Source organism: Ptychodera flava, chromosome 8 (genome assembly GCF_041260155.1).
Source record: "Ptychodera flava strain L36383 chromosome 8, AS_Pfla_20210202, whole genome shotgun sequence".
In the NCBI taxonomy this organism is placed as follows: domain Eukaryota; kingdom Metazoa; phylum Hemichordata; class Enteropneusta; family Ptychoderidae; genus Ptychodera; species Ptychodera flava.
This window is the reverse complement of record NC_091935.1, coordinates 27,788,645-27,806,904: the sequence shown is the minus strand read 5'-3', so window position 1 is coordinate 27,806,904 and position 18,260 is coordinate 27,788,645. Positions and strand designations below refer to the sequence as shown.

At 38.1% G+C, this 18,260-nt stretch overlaps 1 protein-coding gene across 1 annotated transcript in view; it reads left to right on the top strand.

The window, feature by feature from the left end:
• Positions 1-5,120: 5,120 nt before the first annotated feature.
• Positions 5,121-18,260, top strand: part of LOC139138935 (receptor-type tyrosine-protein phosphatase S-like) — a 34,325-nt gene continuing 21,185 nt past the window's right edge. Inside the window, exons 1-6 of the mRNA XM_070707558.1 lie at positions 5,121-5,297; positions 7,995-8,306; positions 9,454-9,705; positions 11,702-11,836; positions 17,254-17,400; positions 17,730-17,864. Of these exons, the coding sequence (XP_070563659.1) occupies positions 5,246-5,297; positions 7,995-8,306; positions 9,454-9,705; positions 11,702-11,836; positions 17,254-17,400; positions 17,730-17,864 (1,033 nt within the window). The 5' untranslated portion in view covers positions 5,121-5,245. The remainder of the gene's footprint in view (positions 5,298-7,994; positions 8,307-9,453; positions 9,706-11,701; positions 11,837-17,253; positions 17,401-17,729; positions 17,865-18,260) is intronic.

The window sequence follows — 18,260 nt, the reverse complement described above, 5'->3', positions numbered from 1 at the left end:
CTAGACATTTGGGGTCATAGGCATTGCAGAGTTATAGCCCGTTGAAACTTCTGAAAAACTGACCAAATAAGAGGAAGTTGGGGAGTCCTTAGTGTATTAACTATGGTAGAGGTCCCCTAGCTTTTAAAAAAATGTTTGAAAAGGGAAAGTCATTTTTACTGTTTTTCAGGAAAGTTTGACAAGGCAGTGCTTGCATTCAGAATGCGTGACTGCTATTGTAAATGCATTTTTAGATTCTTTGAGTGTCAAAGAGGTGTCAAAAGTGAGATTAACCAAAAAGACTGCTCTGTGACTTCAAAAGAGGGGTGCAAATATGGCTTGTTTTCAACATTTTTGACAGAATAACAGTTTTCCTACATAATTTTATACCAATTTAATCCAACCTTTAAAATGAGATATGGACATGGAATTTTTACAGCCTATTAACAAGGTTACAGATAAGATTTGTATGGCACAATTTTTCTATATTTGAAGTCCTTTTTGAAAAATCACATTTTGAAATTTGAAAGAATTTTTAATAATTTTTTGATATGTAAACCCATGTAAAATCATAAAAACAAATTTTATTTACAAATCCTGCCGTACAAATCTTACAATTAATAGTGTCAACATATTTATAACTAATTTGGTAATATTAATACTATCCAATTATTATTAAATTAAAAAATATGTAAAAAAACTATGAAAAATTAAATTTTAATTTTGATTGGTGTCATATTTCAAAATCATGTCTACAAAATATACAATTTTTATATTCTTTGGAGAAAGTATTAACTAAGGGAGGTATCCTGAAAATTTGAACTAAATATCTTGATTCTAACACTTGAAACTTGACATTAACTCTGAGAAAAGAATTGGTGCAAAAATGGCCTTTACTGCTACCTTAAAGTCGCTGTGCCTTGCTTTGTGCGCGCCCACGACTGCCACGATGGGCCTTCATTTGGACACCTCTTTTTCAGAATTCCCACAGCTTCAATGAACTGTTATTAGATTTCTATATAATACCTATAGCCCCAAAACTTGTAATAATAATAATAATAATAATAATAATAATAATAATAATAATAATAATTTTCATATTTCTTTATTATCATTAAATTAATGACTACTGAATGCCCTATGGTATCACTGGCATCACCGCGAAGCCAAGTTTCCGCCAACAAAAGAACATCAAGATGACACTCTAGCCAGTATTCGCTAAAAGCAGTTGATTTATCGGACATCGAGCGGCAGTTCCTAAACGAACAACGAATCGGCTTTTGTGTAGATGGTAACTTTTTTCAAAGACGGTCGTTCGATGGAAGATGAGTTGCTCACACTTTTGTGAAGTTTTCCCTTCAAGGTAGTTGTAGTAGCTGACGGACAGGTGTTGACAAAGGGTGGTTTATTGGTTGCGAGTCTGGGAATAGTAACTAGGTTGTGATAATTGTTTAGGGCACTGTGATTGGTTGATGTAGAAGGCTTCAACAGGTGAAGCGGTGTTATTATAGCTTTTATGTAACGTTGCTTTTGTCTTCCTGCAGTGCAACCTCTCTTGGCATTTGCAATCTTGCAGATATTCAAATCCTTCAGCTTGTTCCATAAATTAGCATTCAGTCTTAATGATGCAGCATTGTTAATAACATTCCTCCCAATGTTCATCAAGGCGGTAGCGTTGTACACTGTTGCAGGCATGACTCTGGTACTGGTGAAGGCTTCAGTGTTGACGAAACAAGAAAACCTAAATCCAAAGGAGCTCAAAAACGGGAGAGATGGAGATCTTTGTAGATGCAGGGGAGTGGTGTTGAGATCTTCATAAAACGGCTCAACACCAGACAAAGTCCAGCGAAATGCAAAAAAGACACTAATAGCAATAAAACTCAGGAGCGCAATTCGAGTGCAGCACATAGCGCAACTCATTTAAATGAATTCTAGCCAAAGGGTCCTCGAGCTCCGATGATGATGATGATTAAACATTTAAAAATGAAGAAAAATAAAAATATATTTGGACTCAGTAAAGTTATTGTTGTTGTTGTTGTTGTTGTTGTTGTTGTTATTATTGTTGTTGTTGTTGTAGTTGATAGTATTCGCAGAAAAGGACAAATTATGCGCTGCAAAATTCAATACAGCCTCACTGTACACATGGAGGTAAGCTACCTCCATGCTATACACATGCGCTGCAAAATTCAATACAGCCTAACTATACATGTGCGTTGCAGCCTAACTATACTATGCGTTGCCAATTCAATACAGCCTAACTATACATGTGCGTTGCAGCCTAACTATACATGAGCGTTGCAAATTCAATACAGCCTAACTATACATGTGCGTTGCAGCCTAACTATACATGAGCGTTGCAAATTCAATACAGCCTAACTATACATGTGCGTTGCAGCCTAACTATACTATGCGTTGCAAATTCAATACAGCCTAACTATACATGTGCGTTGCAGCCTAACTATACTGTGCGTTGCAAATTCAATACAGCCTAACTATACATGTGCGTTGCAAATTCAATACAACCTAACATTACCCGGGGTTGTCACTTCATTGCCACACACTTTTTTTCAATCGCCAAAATGCACCTAGCAAGCATCGAAATCGGTAAAATTCGACGTAGGGTCAAAGCACTGTCCTTCTCAATCATACTCAGACATTTTTACCTCTTACCGATGAAAAGTCGACAAATCGGCAGGTTTTTCAATGCATCTCGTCGTCTCTTGATTCCAGATTTAAAATACCCCGCGGAAGATTTAGTCACGTCGGTGACACCACAGGGACGCGTTATCTTTCGAATAACGAATGTTGGTACTATGAGTACCCATTTTCGAACATTTTGACTCGATCTTTTACAACATTTGTTTTCCGTGTTTGCTTGTTCACAATAACATATCAATTATTAATGAAATTTATATTCCGTCTGATTATAAAAATAGTATTTTCAAGATTAAGTGCTTTGCCACTGTTCCTATATACAACCATTTGCAGTAATAGAGCGCAAAGCCTCTGCAGTGAACTGCAATAAAACTGCTCACACTAATTAGTTTCAGCTGTAGCCGTGGCCACTTTGGTGTTGAACAAGGCTACTTGATGAAGACCAAAAAGTCTGCTTGTACAAAGGCAAAACTAGCTCTGTCTGAGGCTCGAGTTGTAAATAAGAGATAACGATTGGCACCCTCTGTTCAAGATTAAGATACAATGTAACATTACCATGCACTCGTCCATGTACAAATCTTTTTCATTTCAACTTCCCCAGACAAACTGTCTGCATAGGACATACAATGTTGTCGACTTTGCCAGCTGGCTACAGCTGAAACTAATTAGTGTGAGCAGTTTTATTGCAGTTGACTGCAGTGGCTTCGCGCTCTATTACTGAAAAGGGTAGTAAAACACCAAGGGTGGACACAAACCGGACACCTGAAAGAAAACTGCTCTGTACGTCAATCATTTCAAACGGAAACTGTCATTGGACAGGTGGCGCGTGGTTCATCGGAACGCGTACGGTCTGTACGTTACCATGTACGACTCGCGCTCGAACCTTAGTAAAAATCACTGAAATATGAAAAAAATGACCCAAAAGATATTCCACACTTCACATATTGTTAGACAGGCACTAGGTTTAATTAGTTGTACGCATATGTCTTACTTTAATGCCACGAAACAGTCGAAAACTGTGCGAGATCCATACTTCCGGGTTGAAACACTGGGACGTCGTTTGCAATGTTTGTATTTGCACATACTTACGTCATAGGAAAGCCGGCACTTTATAGCCAATTAGCTCTCGAGAAATCTATTGTGACATCGCGACATGTAATTTGCATACAAAGCAGTTTTCCCTTCGTTCAAGCAGCGAAATTACACTCCGTTTCAAATGACAAACGCACTATTTGGTAATGTTACCAGGAAAATGATTTATTTGACATAAGAAATAGCCATAACTATTGGTTTTGTTGGCATATAACCCGTTACAATGTAGATTTTCCCAAACGGTCTAGTTCAGTGTCCACCCTTGGATTTCTTATGAGTACGAGTGTGTGTACAACTATTCATAGTACCCAAATTCGCAAGAGGTTCCAGCGTGTGCATGACACAGCTGGGAAAATAACGCGTCCCTGTGGGTGACACTGTCTGCGTGCGTCTGCGTATGAAATTCTGGTAACTTTAACAGTTCCAGTTCACCCATAGCAAGAGAACGTTCTTTCCAAAGACGTGAGAAACTTACGTTACTGCCGGGTTTTCACGTCGGGCCCATTCGTTCAGTACGGGCTCTGCTATTGGTTCGATTTGAAATGCGCCCACGTGACTAAATCTTTCGCGGGGTATTTTAAATCTGGAATCAAGAGACGACGAGATGCATTGAAAAACCTGCCGATTTGTCGACTTTTCATCGGTAAGAGGTAAAAATGTCTGAGTATGATTCAGAAGGACTAATAGACTATAATGTGCTTTGACCTACGTCGAATTTTACCGATTTCGATGCTTGCTAGGTGCTTATTTGGCGATTGAAAAAAGTGTGTGGCAATGAAGTGACAACCCTTGGGTAATGTTAGGCTGTATTGAATTTGCAACGCATAGTATAGTTAGGCTGCAACGCCATGTATAGTTAGGCTGTATTGAATTTTGCAGCGCACAGTATAGTAAAGGCTGTATTGAATTTCGCAGCGCATACTTTGTTCTTTTCTGCAAATACTATCAACAACAAAAACAATAATAAAACAACAACAACAAGAAATTTACAGAGTCTAATATATTTTATTTTTCTCCGCTTTAAATATTTAATCATCATCATCATCAATATCGCTGTATTGAATTTTGCAGCGCATGTGTATAGCATGGAGATAGCTTACCTCCATGTGTACAGTGAGGCTGTATTGAATTTTGCAGCGCATAATCTGTCCTTTTCTGCAAATACTATCAACTACAACAACAACAACAACAACAACAATAACGACAACAACAACTTTACTGAGTCCAAATATATTGACATTTTTCTTCATTTTTAAATGTTTAATCATCATCACCATCGGAGCTCGAGGACCCTGTGTTCCAGCCAACAAAGTCCAACAAAGACGAGCATGAAATATAAGACTGTTGTGATGCAAATAGGTATGGTCATGTCAATAGGGTCAGTGTTTCTATTTATTTCTGGAAGGGACACATTCTTCACTGGAACTGCGCAACATTCTTCACTGGAACTGCGCAACAATTGCAGACACTAGCGAACTCAATTGGCAGATTGACGTCGGGTTAGCCTTCACGAACAGAAATGTTTGTCCTACTGACTTTGGTCACCTTTCTTTTACCTTTCAGTATTACGGGTAAGTTGTATATATTTACGTATAAGCTTACTCTTCTGCACTAGTTGTTTTTTCCTAAGAACATTTGATCAGCGCTTAAGAGACCTGAACGATTGTACATTGAGCAGCCATATTGGAATACGGTTTTCTCTCCAACCCGCACTAACACTCTAAGGCTAAATGGTGACTACAATGGACGCATTTATATTTGACAAGTAGCAGATGACCAGTCTTTGGCGGATACTTAACACTGCTGGTACCAGTAACTGTTTGAGTACAAATAGTCATTGGTATTAAACATAAAGAAGGGGGAATCGTTGTGCATTGATATTTTCAGTCATACTATTACTCCAATGTTCACGCCTCAACAGTTATACATGCATAACGAACTCAATTGCATTTGCATTCTTTTTGCACGGAAATCGATTTCAACGAATTTGTAACATTAGTGGGTTTCTGTAACCTCCAAGTTCCATTCGACCTAATTTCGTTGATTCCGTGTTGTACCAAGGCTGATTTCTGAAGATTTATTTTGTTTGTACGACTCAATCTGTGTAGACCTTGTCTACTCGATTTTTTTTGCAAATGACCCTTGACAAATCATAGTGTTTTCAATTTACATGGCGTTCCTATACCTAGTGAAATCGAAGAGGACGGCGCCTCCTTTAGTTACATATGGGGAATTCTCGAAAGAGTTTTGTTTCATTTACAAATACAAAAGAGGCTTATTGAAATGACTTAATAGCTCTTTATAGTAAACTTGTATATCTGTCATCCCTCATGTGACAAGAACACGATTGGAACTAGTTTGAGATAATTGGATAGTGAAGTAATGTCGATTAATTCTGCAAACGTAAGCTCATCTACTTTTCTTTTAAGTTACACACTTGTTTTTATGAGTACTTTATAATATTGCAACATTCAGCTATAGGGCACCTAACGCTTTTGAGAAATTTGTTAAATGTAAAGATCCAATTATCCCAAATAAGTTCCAATCGTGTTCAAGGTAAAAGTAAGTCAATGGTATTTTTGAAAGACTATTTCAAGATTAAGATCAGAGTGAAACCGAGGATGACACTTGGTGAAAATACATCTTTTCGTCCTTTTATGGGGAAATAGACATCACTATGATTAAAACTCGCCCAGTAAACTTCTAACAATGTATTCCTAATAACGTGAACAACGACATCACGGAACTGCATTCGTTATACAAAACGTTCTCCATTGAGCCTTATGGCCCAAGGGCTGCTAAGTAAATCTGTTGCTCATGCGCAGATGTTATGCAAAGAGATGAGAACCCGTACCGCCTGGTACTCGTATATTCACTTCTGCAAATGTTTGAGAGCTCTTAAGCGCGACTGCAAAACATTTTCGATTCCTACCCTTAAGGTTGGCACCAGGAAATAAATGAAAAGCATCTACCAAAGGAATAATGCAGATGGATGATTATTTTCTAGTACATAGGGTTACCAAATTTTAAAACTTGAAACCATTTCAAGCCCTTATTCTTGTAATTACTCAACTGTGTCGCGGTGTCGCGTCAGAGTGATAGCGATACCTGCTTTCCTTATCTGGTTGGGAAAGAAGATACTGACTTAGACCTTGTTATATTTGAATTGTACCCTGATGTCTTTGTATACTGACATCTACAATACTTTGCATGACCTGGAGACATTCGCAGAATTGTAGATGGTCGTTGCACATCCACACAAGACATTAGGTTAAAGGTGCATTGTCCTGGGGCCAAATTCGAAACACGTACATAGAGCAGTTCAGACATGTTTCTTTGTGTAAAAATGCTAGCCAACAAAGCCAAACAAAAGACGAGGGTGAAATGTCAAGCGGCTGTAATGCAAGTATCTAGGAGCATGTCAGTAGGTGGAAGTGACACATATTTGAATAGAACAGCGCAATAATTGAGGCCAGTAGTGAGCTAGATGGATACCATCATTTTTCCCGGCGGCATTACTGGAAGATTGAACGTATTTAAGCATCTTCGTCTATACTCATTCTGGTGATCTAGAAACACGTGATCTGAACTTAATAGTCAGCGTAAGACTTGATTTACTTATATTTTTTATTTTACAGCAAATTTCATTTACGATTGGTTGCTATGGTAACGACCTGTGATTTAAATTACATGACACTGAAAAGTAACTACACGATGACAACAAATTCTTGATCTTGCATTTGTGCAATGGTGCTACCACAATGACGAGGACAAATCTAGACAAAGAAGTCCTGCGCTCCAGTAAAGCAAACTTATACCCTTAAGTCAAATATTTAGTAATCTCGATAAAGCGAATTTCACATTCTTCCATATTTCTTCGCTTTTTGATGTTGTAAGTCATTCAGCATAAATGACAGAGTACAAACCACATAAATAGTTATGATCCTGGTTTATCTGACGTTTTCATTCATTTTCACAGCAAATTTCATGTGAAAGGCTGGTTGCTACGGTAACAATTTATGATTTAATAGACAAAAAATTGAAAAATGACACGACGACAACAAAATGTTAGCCTACTACTATTCCTCAAAGGAACAAATAATAAAACGTTTTGAAATGATGAGAACACTCAGTTAATATGACAATTGAGATGTACATCACTTATCAAAAATGCGTATCATAATGACGGTACTCATAGCAGATTATGGCAGTGCGTATAATCTTAAGAGTAACATGATTATATTGATGATTGCGGTTTCTTTCCACAGAATCTCGATTAGATATCACATTTTACAATGGAAAGGCAGTACCTAGTTTGAATTCTGCTGATTATTTCATCGGTGGATACTCAGCTGGTGACTCCATATCAACTGTGGGTACAAGTTTCTCCTTTGGCAGGATCCTTGACACAGGTACAGGATCGGAACTCCCTTCAGGGTATCGGTATGAAAGCTACGATGTCTACGCAAGAAGACTTTTTTTACCTAACGGTGCTGGCAGACCAGGCGTATACTACTGTGATGCCAATGCTAACACGGGTGAAACTGAGAGACTACAAACTGTGTTGGTGGTTGATGAGGGTAAGATCGCATTTGAAAAACATATTTCGTTTTAACCTCACTCTTCAAAATTATCCTGAAAAATATTTTCACTAATGAACTTCATCATAATGTTCCTCTGTCAACGTTATTTCCCGTTTGAGGTTGAACAGTCATGTGTTTGAATTGTACTGTTTAAAGCCACTATAAATCATTCAATATTTGTATCTCTGTCCTTCGTCATCAATCAACAGAAAAGGCTTCCCATGCCGTTGTCACGTATGCACCTTTTGATCGAACTCCTCGTCTTCCTTCTGTGGAGCAAGATATTCAAATATATTAAGGTTCCAAGACAAGAAATTGACCTTTTTAAGCCAACAATCTCTAGCGGTTAATGAGCTCATACCCCCGTAAATTGTATATTTTCGAAAAGCCTAGATATGGGGGAATATTTTGATTACCATAGTGTCACCATTGTTTACATAACTATCACGTGACAGGTAATTTGCATAAAATTTCAAAAATCGGTTTTCCCCATGTTTTGTTTCAATGCTTTGAGATATGTGACTAAAATTTGCGTGATTGCAAGCTGTCCTAATGATCTTCCAAAGTGTGTCTCAGAATTTTTTAAACCTTCTTAAACAATTTTTATGCTAGAAAAACTTCCAGAGCGGTGAATTTAACCCCAGCTGATTTCTTTAAAATTGTGCTCCAAAAACACTAAGCAAGATATAAAAATCTGAGACATAATTTGAAAGAGTGTTGTGACAGCTTACATTCCAGCAAGTTTGAGTCAGATATTTTGAAGTATTGAGACAAAACTTAGGGAAACAGATTTTTGAAAGGTTATGCAAATCACCTGTCACGTGATAGTTATGTAAACAATGGTGACCCTGTGTTTACCAAAATTTTCCCCTATATCTTCTTTCAGAAAATGTATAATTTACGGGGATTCTGACCTTATTAACCATCGGGGAATTGTTAGATTAAAAACGGTAACTTCCAATAAGAACGCCCAAGGTTTTTACGACTATCTCCTATGGAAAGTATAATTGCAGAATGGTCGCTATAACTACAAGATATGATATCTGTGTCTATAACAGCCAGTTGAAGAGAGCAATAAGAAACAGAGGACATTTAGACATCTGTCTTTCCATTGCAAATAAATGGGTTTTTTTTCTTTTCTCAGCCGATGTAAAACCAGAGAGTCCAACCAAGACAGTGAGTTGGGGACATGATGTAACACTGACAATGACGACATCAATATCAGAAGCCTTATTAAAATGGAGACATAACGGGGTTGAGAAACCGCAATGGAATGGTCAGAGAAGTATTACGATATCATTTGCAAAGACCAGTGACGCAGGAATTTATGAATGTTACAGCAGTGAAACACAACGAAGTCAAGGAAAGCATGGATTTATGAGACTCATCGTGAGAGGTAAAATAGTTACATAGAATTCGAAGTACAGGCAGTATGAAAACCTTACGGTCACAGGCCAGTTACGAGCATCGCTGTAAGTCATGAATATAATAGTACAGGAGCACATCATATCTTTAAGAAAATATTAGGGATATTCTCTAAATTATTACGTCTTTATCACACTTTATTTACATCCGAGCACGCGTAACACTAGTACAAATACCGAAAATATTATAGAAATAACGGGCGACGCGCTGATCATTAACATGTATTTATGGGCCAGGGCGAGGGGAAAGCCAAAAATTAACCGGCGAGGCTTGCCGAGCCCGTTATATTTGGCTTTCCTCGAGCCCGCGCCCATAAATAAACGTTAATGGTCAGCGCGGAGTCTGTTATTTCCATTTTATTATCAACGAACTCCAAAAACCGACAAAATTTACGAAAAATTTCCCACGCGAACGACAAATGGGCCTCAGAACATGTCAGCGAGTAGTGCGCGCTGCAAAACTTTTGCAAATCCGGATAGTTTTTCAAAAAGTGTCTAAAATTGGCCAACAAGTGTTCCATTTTATTTTGTGATTGATTATGATCTTTATACAAATTACAATTTACGTTTTAGCTCAAAAGTTATGATGTTTACGATATTATTCATCTTCACGGGTACATAAACAAACCATTATTGCGTATTTGTGGTCGGTCACATGGTTTAGCTTGACCAATTAAAATGCGACGGACATGGAACGGTAATATAATATGCGATAACTCTATGGTAATGAATATACTTTGTGACTGGAACTGTTTTGTCTGTAAACAAGTGGCAATTGTAAAGAAACAAAACTGTCGTCTGTAAGCAAGACGCGAGAGAAATTTGCATTGAAGATTTGACAGATAGACGAAGATAATCGATTATAGTAACGAGAAGAACATTACAGTTCTGAAAGTCTGTATATCTTCAGATCGCAATACATGTTTCTTGTAATTCCTTCCCATTTTATTAAGTCACATATGTAATAATGTGCTGCTAGAGTGAGTGCGAGCGCTTGTGGTGTACATCTGCTGTCCCCGCGTGAGCGCCTAGAGTGTGCGATGGATAGTAGAATACACTGCAAGTCTTTGTGCAGTGACCCCGAGTACGGCGTGCTTGCACTCTCTCGCCATTTGGTACTATAATATCAATTACAAATACAGTTGTATGGAAATATTTTGATGTTTACATTATTACTTTCCTTTTACCATACACGTTCAAGCAGGTGAATTATGAATTAAATTTCGCCCATCTGTAGTGTTCAAAGCCCTTTATTGGGGTCCCTCCATCACCGGTCTTGAGACACGGCTTGTTTCTTTGCAGAAAGGCTTGATATTTATAAACAACAATAACAAACCTAGAGAATGCAAGGCATGTTATTTACATGTCATTTTTAATTGTCGAATCACAACATTTCCCCGTTTTCCATGTTGTTAGCATAATATTTCGTAAAACTGGAAATCTTTTTACGTCAATAGATTTCAAACTTTGAATGGTTCAAACTTTTTGTCTACCACACTTACGTAAGGGTAACAAAGTTATTTTGTTGCACTCATCTATACAAAGAATGTGAAATCACACGGGAAATGAGAGAGTTTAATAGTTTCTCCCTATTCGGACTAAGAACATTTAAATAACATTTTAAAAATAAGAAATCACAAATTATCCAATTTTAGGGAGTTCACTTATCGATGATGAATAAAGAAAATGAAAAAATCAGAGACCATTCAATATTAAGTCTTGTCCTTGTGGTACGGGTGATTCAAACCTTAAATCATTGGCGTTTCTAGACCAGTGGTAGAGGGAGCGCACATTTATATAAGTTTTCTCCACGTGATTGTTTTCAAAATCAGTCAAAAACTTGTAATTTCACCATAAATGGTTTTCCTTAAGCTGACTCTTATTGCTATAGAAAAAAAAATATATCATGCTGCATTTGCTTCCGCAAGGAAAACTGTTAAAAGTTTAAGGAATTTTCCGTTGATCCAGATTGTCCAAACGGAAAATGGCATTTCCCAGAATGTCTGTCTGCCTGTCAAACGTGTTACAATGGAGGAATATGCAGCTCAGACACTGGTGAGTGTATCTGTCCACCTGGATTTATGGGATCACAATGTCAAACTGGTGAGTGGTTTAACATCTGTCAAAGATACATGTACTATCATCAAAGCAAGTTAGCACTTGATATGTTCTGTTTGTAAAGAATGACCGACAGTTCTAATAGCAATTGAGAAACTGAAATTTTTCAGTGTAATAAAATTGGTTCAGCGTTATGTCCTCAGCTCTGCTCGAGGATTCTCATTCTAGGTTTCACCATTTTAGGATACTTGTATATGCACCGAAATGTCCATAGTAATCTACTTAATCCCGCACGTGTCAAAATGTCGTGCTTAAATGCTGCTCGTCTACCATACGTCTGCTTATCGCCAGAAGAACGTGTGCTTTATAATCATTCATTCAGAGGCTTTACAATTCTTTATCGACATTGTCAAGTTAATATCGCTTTCCTTCAGTTTAGATAAAATAGATATCGGAAAGACTTCTTGTACCTCATTTTTCGGCGATCTTTTGATTAACCTTGCATTACGGTTCGACGTCGTTCGCTGATTATTTGACGGGTCTTTAGCACAATATCGTTCGAAACGGCGTGTGCATTGATATAAACCGTCAAGTAAAATGGCATATATATTTCAGTGGCTGAAAAGTCGTGAAAGTGTTGGTATTCAATCAATTCTGCCTGAAGTGCTCATAAAGTTTACACCCAGACCTAATCGTTCCAGTTAGTTAAATTGGTTTTATTTTCATTGTTTAATAACCTTGTCAAAGCAGAACAGTACGTTATGAAATACCTACAACAAGCCATTGTCAATGACATAGTCCCCACTTGTTCAAGGGTACTTTGATACTTTGAGAGGAGAGTCCTGTTGAAAAAGTGGGTCTAGATTAAAATCACTGTGATACAGAAGGGGGTTGCAGACAGCTTAACAAAGTGTAATGTCTTTGTTTGGAAGTTGTTTCTTTATCAGTTTCAGCAAAGGTTATGCATATATATCTATAATAAAGGTCAAAGGTCATCAAGGTCACATGACATTTAAAAAAAAAAAATGTATCGCTAATTAATCCCTTTATGCCAAAATTCAGACCTCTAGCTCTATTGGCTTGCCCAGAATTAGATATGTGCGTAATTAATAAGGTAAAGCGTGTGTTGTCTAAAGGTCTCCCATCCTACTAAATATAAAGGACGTAGCACTTGTGGTTACTTATTTATTGACATAACGTATACTTTAGGTAAAAGGTTATCGAGTCACATGACATTTTGTCAAAAAGATTTTATCCTATAGTTATCCCTATATACCAAAAATAAGACATCCAGCTCTATTGGCTTGATCAGAATTAGATATGTGCATAATTAATGAGGTACAATATGTGGCGTCATAAGGTATCCCATCATACCAAATATGAAGGGTGTAGCACTTGTGGTTACTGAGTTACGGACAAATATGTATATTTGAGGTCAAAGATCATTGAGGTCACGTGACATGTCAAAATAATTGTATTGCTAAGTTATCCCTATAAACCAAAAATCAGACCACTAGTTCTATTGGCTCGCTCAAAATTAGATATGCGTATAAGTAATGAGGTACAATATGTGGTGTCATAAGGTGTCCCATCATACCAAATATGAAGGGTGTAGCACTTGTGGTTACTGAGTTATGGACAAATATGTATATTTGAGGTCAAAGGTCATTGAGGTCACGTGACATGTTGTCAAAATAATTGTATTGCTAAGTTATCCCTATAAACCAAAAATCAGACCACTAGTTCTATTGGCTCGCTCAAAATTAGATATGCGTATAAGTAATGAGGCACAATATGTGGCGTCATAAGGTGTCCCATCATACCAAATATGAAGGGTGTAGCACTTGTGGTTACTGAGTTATGGACAAATATGTATATTTGAGGTCAAAGGTCACCAAGGTCACGTGACATGTTGTCAAAAAAATTGAATTGTTAAGTTATCCCTATATACCAAAAATCAGACATCCAGCTCTATTGGCTTCCTCAAAATTAGATATGCACATAATTAATAAGGTACAATATGAGGCGTCATAAGGTTTCAAATCATACCAAATATGAAGGGTGTAGCAATTGTTGGAACTTAGTTACGGACAAATATGTATCGGGGTTCATACACTTCAAGTAAATCAAAATTCCAGGACTTTCCAGGAGATTTTTGCCATATTCCAGGAGTATTGTGGTTGATAAATGCCGTTTTCCAGGAGTGTTTGCACGATAAAGCTTGCAATTTAATAAGCATCATACACTAGTTTTTTCTAAAGTTTTCATTGTTCACAAAACTTCAGCCCATAAGACATCATTTTGCTGACAAATGCAGTCAATGACGAGTTGACAGGTTTTGATGGTGACGACATCTTGAATAACTTCACTGACGACTGAGAGTTGTGAGTTGTGAGTGTGGTGTCAGGAAAGATAAACTCGGGGAAGGCTTAGAATTAGTCGATGACTTTACATTTGATGAAGATCGGGCAAAGAAATCATTAATTTGTGATTTACTTGCACCTGTTTTTTTCCTACCAGAGCTCGATGTTTGCTCCTTTAGCATGGCTTTTCATAGCCCCGCGTACAATGCTGTGTGTTCCTGGCGTTATGAAGCCTCCCACTACAGCCCTACTAAGGTCCATAGACATGCGGTCCCAATTTGGACCGCACACGAAAAACTATTTTTCTAACTACTTTCGGCTGAAATCAACTCGATCCAATCTACCGTATGCCTACCCGAATAACTCAACCACTCACAGACTGCAAAAAAGAATTGTTCGCATGACGTCCAAAACCATTAGTTTGCTGGCGATGCACGGTCAAGGGCCCAAAGGCCGGCGATATCTCGCATCAATGTACCGAATGGCGAGCCAAGGGAACACGGAGCATCATACGCAGAGCTTTTCGATACAACAAAAGTCTTTTCATTGAGTTTGCATCTTGCTGCGAATTTATCTTGTGCCCGCTCCAGCCATCCTTTGTACTCGGGCTGTTTCAACAATGATCGCTGAATAAACACTTTCCAGGAGGCATTACTGTGACTGATGACCCGAACAAACTTAAAATTTCAACACGGTCCAACTCATGCCTACTTCGATGTCACTGTACGTGCGTGCAAAACCATGGATAATAGCATACACAACATGGTCTCGCCCACACTAGTGCAAGAGTACCCCTTTACGACATTATAAGACACACTACTATGCTTTCCAAATTTTGTCTCAGGAGGGCTCCCCACCTGTCGCAAAACAACTTTTCGCATTTTACGATTTTGACGTTCGACAATTATACTGTTTGACATTCGCCTTTACGATCTGGCCGTTCTCGACGGTGTGCGATCGTAACTAGCGATTTTCCAGGAGTTTCCAGGAGTAAATTTTGATTTTCCAGGAGTTTCCAGGACTTTCCAGGAGTGGTTTTAAATTCCAGGACTTTCCAGGACTTTCCAGGAGCGTACGAACCCTGTGTATATTTGAGGTCAAAGGTCACCAAGGTCATGTGACATTTAGCCAAAAAAATTGTATTGCTAAGTTATCCCTATATACCACACATCAGACCTCTAGCTCTATTGGGTCGCTCAAAATTAGATATGCACATAATTAATGAGGTACAATATGTGGCGTCATAAGGTGTCCCATCATACCATATATGAAAGGTTTAGCACTTGTGGTTACTGAGTTATGGACAAATATGTATATTTGGGGTCAAAGGTCACCAAGGTCACATGACATTTTGTCAAAGTGTCTGAGATATCTGTGTGAACAGATGGACTCACGGACGGACATGACCCAATCTATAAGCCCCCTGGACTTTATTTGTGGGGACTAAAAACTGTGTCACTGCATATTTTTTCAATATGAATAGGACGAGAAACTAAATTTTTATTTTTCTTGGCCTTATACATGGGAGTCTATAGAGACTGCCTTATGCATGGGAGTCTATGGAGATTGCCTTATACATGGGAGTCTATGGAGACTGCCTTATACATGGGAGTCTATGGAGACTGCCTCATACATGGGAGTCTATGGAGGTGTAAACTAAAAAGTCCTCTAACACGGCCAAATTTGATCGCATTGTGAAACAAATCGACGTGCATCTGTATGAGGTAGGGTACTATTTTTGTGCAAAGTTTGAAAGAAATTGACCAGAGCATGTCTGAGATATCTGCATGAACGGACGGACGGACGGACGCACGCACGGACATGACCCAATCTATAAGTCCAGTGTTCTAAAAAGAGTCAGTCCAACTACAACCATAGAAGCAACACGTAGAGTGCGGGAACACACCAGGATCATGGCATAGATAAATTAATAAAGAAGGCGTTCAACCAGTACTCCTTGTCTTCTAATGATCTTTATTTAAAATACCGACGTTTCGGCAACACACAAGTTGCCTTCTTCAGGGCAAAAGCTGACAAATAAAAATGAGCACAAACAGAAGTAAAAATCGGGCTGATAAAAAGTAAACTGAGAGTAAAAACGAAATAAATTGAGAATTACAATACTTGTGAAAAACTGGAATTACAGTGAGTGAAACAGCACAACTACAGTTGTAAGGAACGAAATTAAAAATCAGTAGTGATAAAAAACAGTGAAAAGCGCTATGACTAAAAATTAAAGATCAATAAGCCTTTTGAAACAAGAATGGTGGTTGAAACAAAGGTACAATGGAATGAAACTGACCTGGGTGCGGAGAGTGGAACTGTACCAGCTGAAGTGGAGGGTCGGAATGAGCAAGTTCATGGTGAAGGGACTCCTAAGACGGAAAAAAAGGTCTGAACTAAGGGTTCCCCTAAGTGGTTGGAAAAGGGGAAGTTGAAACGCGGGAAAGTAGCTTTATCCTTCTCTTTGGTTAATGCCCTTGGGTGTGAGTGTGTCAATTTCTACAATGTATTTTGTTCACATATTCTTCTTTTTCGGGTGTTGTGTGGTGTGAACTTTGTGTAAACCAGTAGCTTGGAAGTGTGATGGACTGTGGTCGAGTTGATTGAAATGTTCTGAGACTGGGGTGGGTTTACGACTGCGGATTGTGTATATGTGTTCGTATATTCGTCTTTTGAGTTCCCTTTTCGTCTCCCCAATGTATTGTTTTGAACATTTTTGGCAGGTAATAATGTAAATGAGATTACGGGTGTTGCATGAGATTTTACCGATGATGTTGTGGGTTTTACCTGTTGTGGAGCTGGTGATTGTGTTTGTTTCTGTAATGAATTGGCATTGATTGCACTTGCCGCAGCGTTTAGTTTCACCTGTTGTGGGCTGATGAGGTAGTTTTTTGAGGTCTGCTCTTACGAGAATTTTTCTAAGATTTGGAGGTTGTCTGAAAGCTGTGATAGGTACTTCCGGAATGGCTATAAGTCCCCCCGGACTTCGTCCGTGGGGACTAATAGCCGTATTCTGCTTCAGGTTTTACTTAAGTAAACGACAGGGATTCATACTGGTATTGTTACGCCAGTCACCGTAATACTTGTGCCTTTAAGGTTGTGGAAGGAACACCTACGGAATGGAATGTGACCGGGTTTGTTCGTCTGCCAATCCGGATGCATGTCGTAGTACAATGTATTGCCTAGCTGACCCCTACGGTTGTTCTTGCAGTACATCGTATGGAGGCCTGGACTGCACAGATGGTGAGCTATGATTGCTACGCTTTGCTCAACTTTACAGAATAATTAGCACAGTAAGAACGTCAATAATAATTATCATACAATTTGCAGATTCCGGGAAAGGGCATGTACTAACATCTTGTACAATCTTGTAACATCTTGTGCGTAAAACCAACTCAAGCAATAAAATGAAACAAAGACATAGTTTTTTATTTCTTTACCAATAAAATATAGAAAATCATTGTAGAATGAGCTTAGTTTCAACGTTAAGGCTGAAGTTATGTGATAATGTAACTTGATTAAAATGAAGTTTCGTCTAAGCAGATTGTATGATTAGTTATCCTTTGTTACAGACTGTTCTGACCGAAGGTATGGTCCTGGATGCTCACAGACATGCCATTGTACAAATGGATGTAATGGAGAAACAGGCGAATGTAATTATGGGGATCCAGAGTGTGATTCAGGATGGAGTGGATCGAAGTGTAACAGTAAGTTTTGACATAACACGTTTGAAACTAATTTGGGAGAAAAGGATGATGTAGTTATGTTGGTTTAATCGGCAAATTTATGCTTTATCACTTTTTTCTTTTTATTTGCAATTTACTTCTTTTAATTGGTCATTTTTAATATTGAAATTTTCAGCTATGGGGCACCTTAATCGTTTTAAAAATTTGTTATGTGAGAAAAAACACGGTGAAGTCAGTGAATTTCTTTAAAAAAAATTTAATACAAAAAATAAAACTAATCACTAAGTCAAGGGATAAAGTACAAACTGTAAAAGTTTACAGGTTACTTATCACAGCTGGGACGGCATAAAGTTCCAAAGTTGAGTCAGACACTGAGATATAGTGAACAGTCCTTTGGCTTGCTTGCAGGCTTGAGGT